The sequence below is a fragment of the Lepisosteus oculatus genome, chromosome 8, assembly GCF_040954835.1.
Source record: "Lepisosteus oculatus isolate fLepOcu1 chromosome 8, fLepOcu1.hap2, whole genome shotgun sequence".
Lineage (NCBI taxonomy): Eukaryota > Metazoa > Chordata > Actinopteri > Semionotiformes > Lepisosteidae > Lepisosteus > Lepisosteus oculatus.
The window spans coordinates 37,585,098-37,598,618 of record NC_090703.1 but is presented as its reverse complement, the minus strand read 5'-3'; the positions used below and the strand labels follow the sequence as shown (position 1 = coordinate 37,598,618).

The 13,521-nt window shown below is 37.4% G+C and overlaps 1 protein-coding gene across 4 annotated transcripts in view; it reads right to left on the bottom strand.

The window, feature by feature from the left end:
* The window catches only part of slc16a2 (solute carrier family 16 member 2), a 56,772-nt gene that overhangs the window by 8,376 nt on the left and 34,875 nt on the right, over nucleotides 1-13,521 (bottom strand). For all 4 annotated transcript variants that reach the window (XM_015351089.2, XM_015351088.2, XM_015351087.2 and 1 more), the window contains 2 exons: nucleotides 5,985-6,441; nucleotides 2,831-2,974 (listed from right to left, as the gene is read on the bottom strand). In XM_015351089.2, coding sequence (XP_015206575.1) covers nucleotides 2,831-2,974; nucleotides 5,985-6,441 — 601 coding nt within the window. The remainder of the gene's footprint in view (nucleotides 1-2,830; nucleotides 2,975-5,984; nucleotides 6,442-13,521) is intronic.

Here is a 13,521-nt window from a genome sequence, read left to right as displayed (position 1 = left end):
ATTATTATTATTATTATTATTATTATTAAATCATCTACGTGATACACACAGGGCATGTTTCAACTGAGTGCCTGGATCATTTTACACTTGTCAATGTGAAATTTCATTTTCAAGTGTTTTGGTTATGCCAGTTTGACAGTTCGATCTCACTGCTTCAGTGTTTGCAACTCCTGTGATTGCATCATGAGCAAGCTGAACTTGCTTCATGGCTGCACAAGCATCTAAATTTGTAATCGTTAATCATTAAGGCAAAGACTCATGATCCCAAAAAATTGTGAAATTGTGAAACGGATAAACGTTATACAAGGGTATTGGGAACCTTTGGTATAGTCAGAAGGGTAGCAAGACCAACAGGGAAAGTTACAAAAGCAGAAGGACAACTTGTACAAATTATAGGCTGAAGTTCAAAGAACATAATTTGGCAGATCAGGTAACAGGTGATCAACACAATGATACCAAAGATCATAAGATCAAACGGGCTGAGCGGTGGCACAGTGGCTAAGGATCTGCACCTGTGGCTAGAAGGTTACCTGTTCAAATCCCACAGCTGGCAGAGGAATATTACTCTGTTGGACCCCTGAGCAAGGCCCTTAACCCCAACACAGCCACCACTGAAATGGCATATAGTGGTTCCCTACTTATCATACAGAGCTGAAGATGTGAGAATGACAAAGTCAAATACACACTGCCAAGTCAACAACAACATTTCTGAAGAGATAAAGGTCTAATTACTGTAATAAAAACTAAAGGGGACAAAGGAACTGAGAGTGTGAGTATACTTTTTTTCCCATAAAAAGACATTTTGTAATATATGTAAAATTCTGCACAATTTAATGTGATACTACACAATGTAATGCAGTAAAAACATATCAATCACGGTAGCTGTCAAAAAGCCCACATTTGTTGTACATTTTTGCAATGTTTTGTTTTAATTATTGTATTCTTGAATGTGTTCATTAATTTCGAGCTGAAAGTTACAAATAAAAGCAGGGCATTCAGTACATCAAGATTGTTTGGTTGGTAGTAGTGGTTGCCAGGTTTTTTTAAGCACCTGTTGAGTCAAGAAAATGCAAAACAACATCTGAACTGGAGTAGCAGTGTGTAAAGGATTTGGTTTTGGATTACAGTACTGAAAATATATCTGGTAAAAACAATGTTTTTAAACCATAAATTTAAGTGAATTATGTATTTTGAAAGGGACCTTGGAAGGGATTAGCAGTCACCTTGCCTTGAAAAAGAGTGGACCTGCACTATACCATGCCAGGGAAATGTACCCCGCAACATTCCATAACCACCAAAACTCACCACTGTTAAAAACAAGTACTCAGGGCTATAGAGTTCATTAGGTTGGCCGCACATGTACACTCTTCCTTTTGTTGAGAACATGGTAAAGCATGAACTATCACATTTCTCAAATGCTTGGTAGTTCATTAGTTGTACTCTTGGTGAACACTGGAATCACCAATGTGCTTTGCTGGTATGATGAGCAATTTCTGCACTGCAACCCAAATATGGTACCGTGCTCTATAGAGTTTCCAGTGGACTTTTTTAATGAAAATGGCTGCAGGTTGATCTGCTGTGGCTTGCCTGTTTTGCCTCCCACTTCAAATTCCAGATTGGCATTTGTACACAAAGTTGTACTTTGTGGAGGATCTTTCCGTTTCCATTTTTCCCTCAGATTTCCTTGCCGACAATAACTTATACACCATTACTTGTGAAAAATGAGCAAGTTAAGGCGTCTTGGTCGCTGAAGCTTCTGTCAAATGCACCACAACAACCACTCCTCTTTCAAAGTTAGATGAAATGCTAAGAATAATTAGAGACAACAAGCCCTTCTAGTATTTTTATACAAGACCCTAAGCATGCTGGAATGTTATTTTCTTAATTAACAAATGAGCCACTCCTGTGCAGCAGCCCTTGCTTTCAATATACTTGATCCCCCTTATTTAACCAGGTAAATTCCGCTTTTTTGTCCATTACCTGTGTATATGCACACAATATATAAATTAGTCAATGTACCATATCATTTGTACACTAATATTCCAAAAAAAGTCCACAGGTTTGTGATTAGAGGAGAGCTAATTAATATTACAAATAATAAAAGTACAAATAATTTCTTATTATCAGTATGTGAGTCTGCTCTATTTTAAATTAACATGGTTGCAGTTTATGTAATTTTTAAAATATATTAACATAATATCAAAATTGATGGACACATCATATAAATGATATAATGAGTATATCCAGCATTTACATATTATATATGAATATAGGTTAAAAATAGTATTTACATAGGTGAATATTGCCATCTCGGACCTGGACTCCCTCCAACATGGGTATCAGGTATCTACTCATAAAGGTTATTGTACCAGCAACTGGTGGAAGATACAGATGCTGCCACAATCTTGGTTTTCTAAGGATGCACAAAAGCCATCACATAGTTGGATCACATAGCTGGACAGTATGTCTGGTGGATAGCATAAGTTTTGGGTCTGAAGTGCGTCTGATGTAGATGACATAGGACTTGCACTGGAAGAACTAAACACATGATCTGGTACAGCTGAATTTTTAGTTATTTCCTCAATGAAAATATCAAGACTGGTAAAATGACTTCTAAAGGACTTTTAGGTTTCAAAGAACTGTTACATTTCTCCAGTTCAGACCAATTTCCTAAAATATGGATATGCAGAAGCAAAAGTTAGATTAAATTACCCAGGCACAAATTTTAACAGCCCTGTTTCAAACCTAATTTAAATTAAGACCTTCAAAAGAGTGTATGAAATAGCAAAGGTGACTTATCAAAGGAAAAGCAGAATGATGATATTTTTACCTGCATGTAGATTTTCTTCACTCCTGGAATGAGATCTCCTATTTTACCAAACACTAATCGGCCCACTCCTGATGATGCTCCAATGCACACCAAAAGAATCCATTCTTTCTGAGTTTCTTTAAATTGTTCTTTCACATAACTTATCTGAAAGATGAGAGAATGCATTTTATTATTGCATAGAAGAGTTCTTCATTTCTCCTTCTAGAAAGCAAATGTCTTGTAGGTCTTAGGGAGCTCTTTAAATCATCATTATCTTAAGACCCGAGGCAAGAGATTTACTGGCCAATGTATGTCAATATTTATTTGGAATGGAATCCAGCAGACCATTCTTAGTCTTGGATGTTTCATAGAATTGTATTAACAGGTGCAGAGCTCCAGTCCTCAAGGGTACTAATTCAGCAGATTTAACCTGTCTATTTATATCATCAGCATCTGAAGACCTCAGTTAAATTGGTCCATTTAAGTCCATAATGAGTTCAATTAGATAGTAAAGAGCTTAGATGTAACACAAAAACCTGAAAAACCTGTCACACTACCAGGCTGAAGCTGTGCAATGCTTCTTTGCATTCTTTCGTGATCTGTAAACTGTATAATTATACAAAGACTGAGAGATTTATTGTACATTGTCTGAAGGAAACAGCATTCTATTTCTACTTGTCTTGGGAGTAAGGTGTGAATCGATAAATGGTTTCTAGATAATTACTGGAAAATGAGTTAAGTGATGGAGTATTTAAATTTCACTTCCATTTGATACGCCTTTAGATCTCACTGCCTGGTCTTCTATCTGATGTGAGCCTGGTACACACCTGCTGTTAAATTAAGGTACAAACAGACTTTAATACACTAAGAAGACTTCTCAATGGTAAATAAAATAAATAACAAAATAAAACAATCCTTAGAAAATATGGGGATTTCTACAGCGGCTGAACTCAAGCACAGGTCAAGTTTCAAATGTGACCTGAGACTCCAGGACAGACATGTTACCCATGACATTTTAAAAATTAGGTTTTTTTTTAAAAAATTAAAAAGCAGAGGAGTCAGCCTTCATTTCCTCATTCTCCGTTTTGTAAAGTTATGGGGTTGGTAAATGAGAGCCAAGGCAAGAAAAACACACAATTGTTTGTTGTAAATTGTGTGGATATAACAAAATAATTGGCAATTCTACATTAAAAAAATAAATCAGATTTTTTGAGAAAGTGACTAACAATCACTTGTAAATCCCTGGGTCTTCAAGCAACAGCATTAAAGCAAAATACCTGACTAAATTCCTTTCTTCACCACTGAATTAAGAGTCAATTTCCAAGAGTATTTACAATTCAGATTTTGCCTTTTCAAACTTTTGGAGATCATTTTGAAATGACAAATGTAAATACATTGACATACGACATATACATTCTGCCAACAACTGTAGCTCTCTGGACAGATGCATTTGGATTTTAAAATCACAGGTAGCACAAAAATAACAGAATCAATCAGGAAAAGCCTTCTAACTTGACCTCTATGGCATTGCTCCAAAATGATCCAAATATACCATGGGTATAGAAAATTTGAACTTTAAACAGGGAACAGTTTCTTATCTAAGGTTAGAACTCAGTTAAATATTTTTCTTCTTTGTAAGATACCAGAGAATGGATAGGATCTATGGCTTTGAAGCTAAATGTTTAAAGAATATGCTGTACTTAGAGTTTCCTGAGTCTATTTCTTTAATATCAACAGTCTTTCCGACACCTTGGCTTATGTTTGATAACTCTGAAGCATGAGTTCAACAAAAGCCGGGATACAGTTTATTTATGGATTGGAACAGCTGAAATAACACTGAGAGGTCTCGTTACATTTTGATAAATTAATCCTTCTTTTAATAGCCTAAAAGATATTTTACATAATACCACTGAACATTCACAACAGAAGCATGCAGCTAGCTGTTGACTTTTTCCAGATTGGAGCTTTTCTATAGAAAATAGCTATAGAATATGGAAGAAATGGAACAAGGGGAAAGTATATCTTTGAGTTTATTTTCAGCATAGCAAAACAAACCATCATTAACCAAAGGGCTAAAGTGGTTAATGCTTATTACTTGTTACTTTAACAAGTAATAAGCAGTACATAGTATGTAGCAGTATGTATTACTATACTTTCCAACTGTTTCTACAGTTCTTTAAATAATATGCACAGAAAATCTCTTTCTAAAGGTACATTTGTTTATTTTGTTTTTAATAGTAAAAGGTTGAAGGGATATTATAATTTACTTACTTAGCTGATGCTTTTATCCAAAGGACAATTCTAATCATTTATACAGTTGCTTATTTTGCTACTGGAATAATATGAGTGAAGTACCTTGCCAAGGGTACAGCACCTGTGGTTTGTGAACCCAGAGTCTTCCAGTTAAAAGTCCAGAAAGAAACATGAACCGTAGAGCTATCCTAAGATCCACAATTCTTCCTTGCTTTTGTTTAGTCCAAGTATCAGTTACTTATTTGGATAATTTTCTAATTAATTAGATAACTCTAATACTTTTCCCAGCCCACAACTGTTTAAAGATACTGTACAGGAAATGGACTGCAGGATTTAATCCAACAACCATAAGACAAAACACAAGGCACACTGAAACCCACCAGGAATTTAGTCTAACTTGGTGTGAGATATCTTAACCCTGTGAAATATGTTTTTTTCTATGTATCACAAATACCCTGTAAAGTAATGTTTAACCTATAAGAACACCTTTCTGCAGAGTTTTAATATATCCACACTTAGGCCAATCTATAAAGCTCCATAAGTATTGTTCTTTGACCCAAGTCGACCTCTCATAGTACCAATCATTAAAGTCTTGTACAAAAAACATTATATACATTCAAACGATAAGACAATAATAATGAAACTCAATCAACAGAGGTCTTAGGATGGGATAAAAATCAGAAAACCCTTTAGCCTTCACAGAGATGAGTTTAATTCCTCAAGGAGCAGTATTAACTAAATGAGCGTGGTGGAATTTACAGCCTAAAGAAAAAGGCAAGACTTTAAAACTGACATCCTTTTAGCGTTGACCTCAGTAAATAAAGATACTCTGACAGTTTAATGGGTAGACCACAGTGGCAAATATGGACTACTGTCCTGAAAAAACCTGCTACAAGAATTTAGGTGTAATGATTTCACTCACCAAGTGAACGTATGGCACAAAATAACCCAGAACAGCAGTGGCCACTCCAAATGCCCACACTCTGTAGGTGGTTATGCGGAACACCCGTAGGTTGAAGTACTTCCTGATCTGGGCCAGGCTTCTGTGCCAGCAGCTCGCAGTGTCAGCCAGCGGGGACCTGGTGGTGTCAGGGACTATGGGCAGCAAGGGGCGGAAGGTGAGAGCCAACAAGGCCTGGACCAGCATGAAGGTGCTGAGAATCTGGAACGTGGCCCTCAAGCCCAGAGGCTCCACCACCTCCTTCAACAGGACAGGCAGGCCCATGGAGAAAACACTACTGCCCGCTGTCACCACTCCATTGACCAGTCCTAGTCGTCTGCGGAAGTAATGCCCAAGGATAACCAGGGAAGGCTGGAAGGCAAAAGAGGCACCGCAGCCAAAGAGTATCCCATAAGTGAAGTAACGCAATCCCAGAGACCTGTGAGGAAAAGCAAAAGTTCAGTGTTTTTTTCTCATTCTGCTAACAATAACAAACTGTCTGCAAAGAGAATCACGTAAAGCATGGTGAGATACTTAAAAGTAAAACTCCTGCTCTCTCCATACATTATGCTAAGGGCTACTTATTTTTTACTTTAAACAACAAACAAAAATAAAAACCTCTTAAATGCAAAATGAATCAAATCCAAAAAAACAGGAGAAACACCACACTCTGGGTTCCATTATCATCACCCCTTTTCAGTGTATTTCTTGTAAATCTGTTTTTGTCAGATATATCCAAAAACATCAGAAAACAATACAACATTACCCCCACCCACCCACCACCACTCCTGCGATTTGTGGTACACCCTCAGTTTCTACCACAGGATTCCTAAAGTTAAAGCAATTAAGATAAAAGTTGAAGATTTCACTCCATCAGCCACAAAACCTCAAGTCTCTACTGTACAACCCCATCTCACAGGCACCAAGGATATGAGAAGTGAGCAGTAGATGGAGAGAGCTCCATATACAGTAAATAAAGTCAAGCCAGGATTTGACCTAATAGGGCTTAATTATGCCAAGATAGGGAATCCTTCATCTAACTTGTTTATATGCATTATAAGGATATTATACCTGCCTCCAAGCATGTTCTACTAGATGTGCTAAACACCTGTAGCCTAAAGCACACAAATGTGAGAAGAACAAGTACAGAGGCAGTGTGAAGGAATAGAAAACTGTTCAATAATTTATTTTATTTATTAGAATATATATAATATTTAATACATGCTTTTTACAAGTGAAGAAATAAAAGGTTGTTCTTTTGTTTAAACTAACATATTTGCTCTAGCTTAGTACCACTGCACCTAACTTTTACACAGTTGGCTTTGCACCCAGAACATAAAAGAGGAACCTGTCTTTGTCATTAAGCTAAGAGACATGACATAAGCAGGGAAATCCAAAAGGCAGGAGCAAAGATTTGGTACGAGGAGATCCGCACGCACGCACGCACGCACGCACGCACGCACGCACGCACGCACGCACGCACGCACGCACGCACGCACGCACGCACGCACGCACAAGAATTCTACAGTAGGCTTCTCAATAGTGAGCATGGGTTGGTGTGTAAGGGGACTTTAAATACTGAAGGAAAAGGGATGTGGTTGGATAATTGGTCTTGGGGTGAGAATTTGAGGAATCTGGTGCATGTGGGAATGTAATGGGTTCAATTAGGAATGAGATTGTGAAACAGTGGGAATGCAAGGGCATTTGCAAGGGAGAGTGTGGGGCATGAAAAACAGCTTGCTTCACTAAACCTTGCATAAACCTTATGTAATATATATCCATATATAGACATATTTCTGTATTACTATTAGGGGGAGTGTCACTATAGCTTGTTTGTTTCACTGTATAAAAGACCGTCTTTTGTTACTTTTCATTGAGTTTGGCTTGCAAGAGCTAGGCTTCCATATGCCTATGTAATAAAGAAGGCTTCTGCTACACAGACACCCGAATTGCTTTAATTTTGTTTGGCACAACACAAGAAACAGATTTAGAAATCTAGAGGACCAGTACTGGGAAGAGATGCAACTTTAAACTAGAAAACAAAGCTTTAACACAATTGAAAATACATGTTTTTGAACGCATTATCAATCATAAGACAAAAGCAAGAGACCCTCACCAATATATTCAAAGCAAAATTAGCTAAAAACGCTGATTCATCTATTCACACCATCTTTCATCATTTACACAAATTTAAACCCCAAAGGCCTTGATATGCAAACTGCAAAACCATAACCTCTAATTACGCTGAGCTGAATCTTCCCCTATCACTCAAACATAGTGTCACCATAAATTTAACACATAGTAGCCAACTATTGTGATGCAGTCTTTTTTTAAATTAAGGTCAATTAATTTCCTTAACTGAATAGATACAGATCCTTGATTAATATTTCTGATACTATTAATATCCATGCATAAAGAGGACTCATTCTCTTACTTAAAAATGAACCATAATACAGAATTGCCAATATCATTATCATTGATATTGGAAACTAGGTTATCTAAAGAGCGTAGTAGCTCAGCATCTGAAAAGAGTATTTCATATATTAGAGATTTTAAAGACATGCATTAAACAAATATGGTGGCAGAGTAGCATAGTGACTAGCACTCACAGTTCCAGGGTCTCAGGTTTAATTCCAGACTGGGGTAATTTCTTTGTTGAGTTTGCATGGTATCCTTGTGCTTGAGGAGGTTATCTCTAGGCCATCTAGTTTACTAATTTAATTGGCGTCTCTATGTTGTGCCTGTTTGATTGTGTCCCTTTGGCCAGTGATAGATAGATGTTAAGTGTAGTTCCTGCTCATTCTTTATGTTTCTGAGATACAGTAGGTCTAGGTTGCTGGGACACTTAATGGACCTTAAGACTCACCCAGAATCAAGTAGATTTCTGATGAAGGATGGATGGATATTAAGGATTCTGATTTCTAAACACATCATTAAACTTTCATAAAACAATATTTTTCAACACTTCTCAGTTTTCCCTTTAAAATGTCTCTTAAAATGATAAGAGTTTAGTAAGGTTTATATTCATCACTCATTCCTTTGTTCAAAGAAACATACTGTAAATATAATTTGATTTGGTACTTTTTAACATTTTACTGCGCACAAACACTTTAACAAAACATTTAATTGTATTGTTTTAAGCCAACTATGACACCTCCTAGTATTTAAAAAATTGCTGGGGGAAGTTATTGACTATTTGTATGTTATGAAAATTTTAATTTGTAACTCCGAATGTATCAAAGCTGTGGTATTCATTTTAAAATATGAAGACCAATTACTGTGTAATTTATGTAATTAATCTGTTCCACGGCTAATGACATTAAAATTAAAATACAATTCACATAACCCCTTCAGGTTCAGGTTGGCATATTATAATGACATTTTTGTGGAAGCAAAAACAGAAATGTTAGAAAAAGAAACAAGCTGAATTATAATCCATAATAACAGTCACCAGAAAAACCAAAGACACTTCAGCCTGAACTCAAGATCTGAATTAGGAAAAAGACATACTTCGCTACCCTATTGTCCAAAGCTTCCTATTTCTGTGAATCCACAGTCATTTAAATCAAACCACTTTCTCAAAAAAATGACTTTTTTTTGCTTCTCAGTCTATCATCTGCCTTCTGTCAGCCTTCTACAGTACTGTATATCTTTCTCTTCTTTTTGGAATTGTGCACAGTCTGTTAATTATTTATTGTTGTTGTAGCTGACATCCTGTAACAAGTTTGGCTCAGCCTAAAATTAATTACCTTTGATAAGGCCTATATAAATCTAGCGGATTTGCAAATGTTACATAACCAAACTTCAGACAAACAGCACTAACACAAAAGGAAACTCAAGAATATCCTAGTAGGAAGCTCCCACAGAAACCTTTGGAAAGGGTTGAAAAACTCTTTTAAAGGCATATAACTGCACATTTTTAATTCAAATCCAAGGCACAGTTCACATCTTATCATTTTAAAGGAGTGCCTTGGAAATGGAGTTATCGAATGAGGAGACCCATTAACCCTTATGAATGTTATTTATTCTTGAGCACCTTAATATAATCTACTGGAGCCAGTAAATGAGTGATAATGTATTACTTAACATATATTATATTATTAAGCTCTGAAATTATAAGTTATTTAGGTTCCTTATAAAGGAGATACCATGTAGGATGATGAAAGTTCAGGTCATTTAAGATATGAGTCATGAGATCAAAGTTAAGTGTACATAAAAAAAGACGAAGTATCCATCTTGCAACAAAGATCTAAATTTAATAATGTCAATAAGTAAAACATGAAAATACTGTAGTATGTAAAACATCCTTTTCTCACACCATCTCACAAACTAATTTTATGACTTTCCTGCACACAGAATGTATAGCTAACATTTTTTTAGATTTTATCAGTAAACTGGGTGGATTGAAATCACACATTCTAGATTGTCTAAATATTAAATTGAAAAGAATTGCCACTTCTTGTGTATCAACTCATGGACCAAAATATACCAGCAGAATAAACCTTGCTCGTGGAGTAATGGCACTGAACAGAATTGCATGGAAAACAAAAGTTCTCAGGAAATTATACAGTAATAAGCATAACTGTTGTAGCTATGCAGGAAATGTTTTGTTTTTCTTGATCCAGAATAATAGACTGCAGTATCTTAAAGTTATTCATAATATTCAAATTTCAAAGCTTAATCTGTCCTTTTTTCTATATTGGACATTTAAAACTTCTATAACTTTTTTAGAGACAGGTTAAAAATTACATAATTATAAGACATTAAGACCTGTTTCACTGAGGATTTCCAGTGGAGTTGCCTTAAAACGGTTTATTATTTATTTTACCTAGGTTAATTTATAAGGATAGGAGGTATCTAGTGCTGTTCATATGTGTCCTGAGAGGGCAAAGTTACAGGGGGGCGCCATCGCACCATATCTTTTAGCGTCTGCTGTGGATGGCTGTTTAGCAGTCTTATTGCATAGGGGAAGAAGCTTTTCCAAAACCTGCTGGTCTTGGTCTGTATACTTCGGTATTGTTTTCCAGATGGTAGTAGAGAGAGCAAGTTGTGGTTAGGGTGACTGGGGTCCCTAAGGAAAGACCAGGCCTTCTTGAGGCATCTAACAGAGTAGATATCCTTGATGTTTGGTAGCACATAGCCGGTAGTGTTTTGAGCCAGTTTCACCAGCCTCTGGAGTACCTTGCGCTCTCGAGTAGAGCAGTTACTATACCATGCAGTGATGCAGCCGGTTAGGATGCTTTCAGTGGTGCACCTGTTAAAGTTGAAAAGGATGTGTGACGGCATGCCGAACTTCTTGAATCTGCGGAGAAAGAACAGGCACTGCTTTGCTGTCTTGGCTACAAGATTGGTGTGGTGGGTAAAGGTTAGGTCGTCTGTGATGTTGACACCTAGGAATTTTAAACTGTTGTCTTTCTGCACTGCAGACCCACTAATGTGAATGGGTGCGCGGTCTGTTCCTCGATGCTTCCTGTAGTCCACAATCAACTCCTTAGTTTTACTGGTGTTCAGAGAAAGATTGTTGTCCTGTAATCTGTGATGCTCTGGATTTGATGGCTTTTCTGAGATCGGATCTGGATTTTCTGTACTTGTCCTTGTCCCTTGTCTCCAGAGTTGAAGGCGGATGTTCTAGCTCTGAGTTTAGCGCGTACTTTGCCATTTACTAACGGTTTTTGATTTGGGTATGTGCGAACAGTAATCCTGGGGACAACATCTTCTATGCATTTGTTGATGTAGCCAGTAGCATAGTCCGTGTATAGGTTAATGTTGTTCCTGTCAGGTTTGCATAAAATCCACCAGTCAGTGGTGGCAAAGCAGTGACTTAGAATAGAGTCCAATTCCTCCGACCTGCGCCGAATGGTCCTTGTCACAGGCTTCTCCTGCTTGAGTTTCTGCCTATAGGCAGGGAGCAGCAGGATGGAGGTGTGATCGGATTTGCCGCAAGGAGGTCAAGGAAGGGCTATATATCCATCCCGGAGAGAAGTGTAAACATTGTCCAACGTGTTTGTTCCACGCAATGGGCAATTTGTATGCTGATGCAGGTTTGGCATGATTTTCTTCAGTTTGGTGCCATTGAAGTCCCCCACTGTGATGAATGTGCCCTCGGGGTGTAAGTTCTCATGTCTGCTTAGGTGTTCGTGTAGTTCATCCAGTGCTTTTGTGGTGTTCGCTTGCAGTGGAACTCCCTCAGTAGATAGAATGAGCGACATTTAATTGTGAGATGTTCAAGATGTGGGGTTCATGATGATGAAATAGTCTCCACGTCTGTGCATCAGGAGTTATTAACCATGAAACATACCTCTCCGCCCTTGATCTTCCCCGAGTCTGTTGTCCTGTCCTGAAGGTGCATGGAAAAACCTCCCGGTAGAATAGCGGTGTCCGGAGCGGATGGGTCGAGCCAGGTTTCAGTATGTCCCGTAGGAAAACAAGGCTTGCCCTCAGTGCGTCCAGCTTGTTGTGAAGTGATTGAACCTTAGAGAGGAGTATGCTCGGAAGCGGAGAGCGATTCCAGCGTGGTCTCAGTTTAACCAAGACACCTGCCTGCTTACCTCTCTTCCTTTGCCAATGCTTGCTTTCGGGAACAGGTACAATTGGAACTCTGTACTCCAGGTTATCCATCATCGTATTCGGTGCAGACCTTTTTGGGATAGTCGATCTTGTGTCCATTAGTGTTTGTCGGTCATAGCTGATCATCAAGCAAGTATTATGTACAGTTAACAGTATAAAAGACATCATAAAGTAGAGTACAAGACAAAAACAGACGGAAGCTTTTAGGACAGCAGCCATCCTTGTCAGCACCATGTTACAGTGGAATACATTTACTTTACATGTTCATGGAGAAATTAAAATAGTGAGTTAAAAAGAGTGAGCTTGTATCCTTTCATTGTGGTCAGAATACTATTCTGGAAAATAATGACTTTAATGCACATTCTCTTGCAGAATTCTGCTAGTGAAAAGGCTGCTGTTAGGTGAAAGGACTGCTCTTCAGTTTGATTTTGATTTTAAAGGCACAGACAAACAAAACCAGAATCACTTAAATTTCAATGAAAAAGCTGAAACTGTGGTGACTCCAGTTTCTTGACCTGAAATTCAATTAAATAAATTGAATGAGCTTAACAGGAGAAAGAAACTACAGTATACAGTATAACCAGAATGTCCCTAGGACATGTTTAGGAGTGTGTTGACTGCTATAGATGGCGATCTACAACTAAAGCTGTATGAGAATATTAAGGTGTAACCATAAGAAAGTTTTTCATGAGAAAAATGTCCTAAAATACCTCTTTTATGTTTTCTTTTGAGAGGGTTAAAGCATTTTCTTGTGAATCAACATTTTAAGATGAGCCTTACTTTTTCAGTTCCATTTCAGTAAGACTGCATAACCCTACAACGTTGGCCACTAAAAATCAGTTTCTTTTATTTTTAATCATTACATGATACAGCTAAAAATCTAAATTTCCAATGTGGTGTGCTGAATTAATTATGTTTCTGCAAGGGTGTAAACTGTAGTCATCAGTGTCTA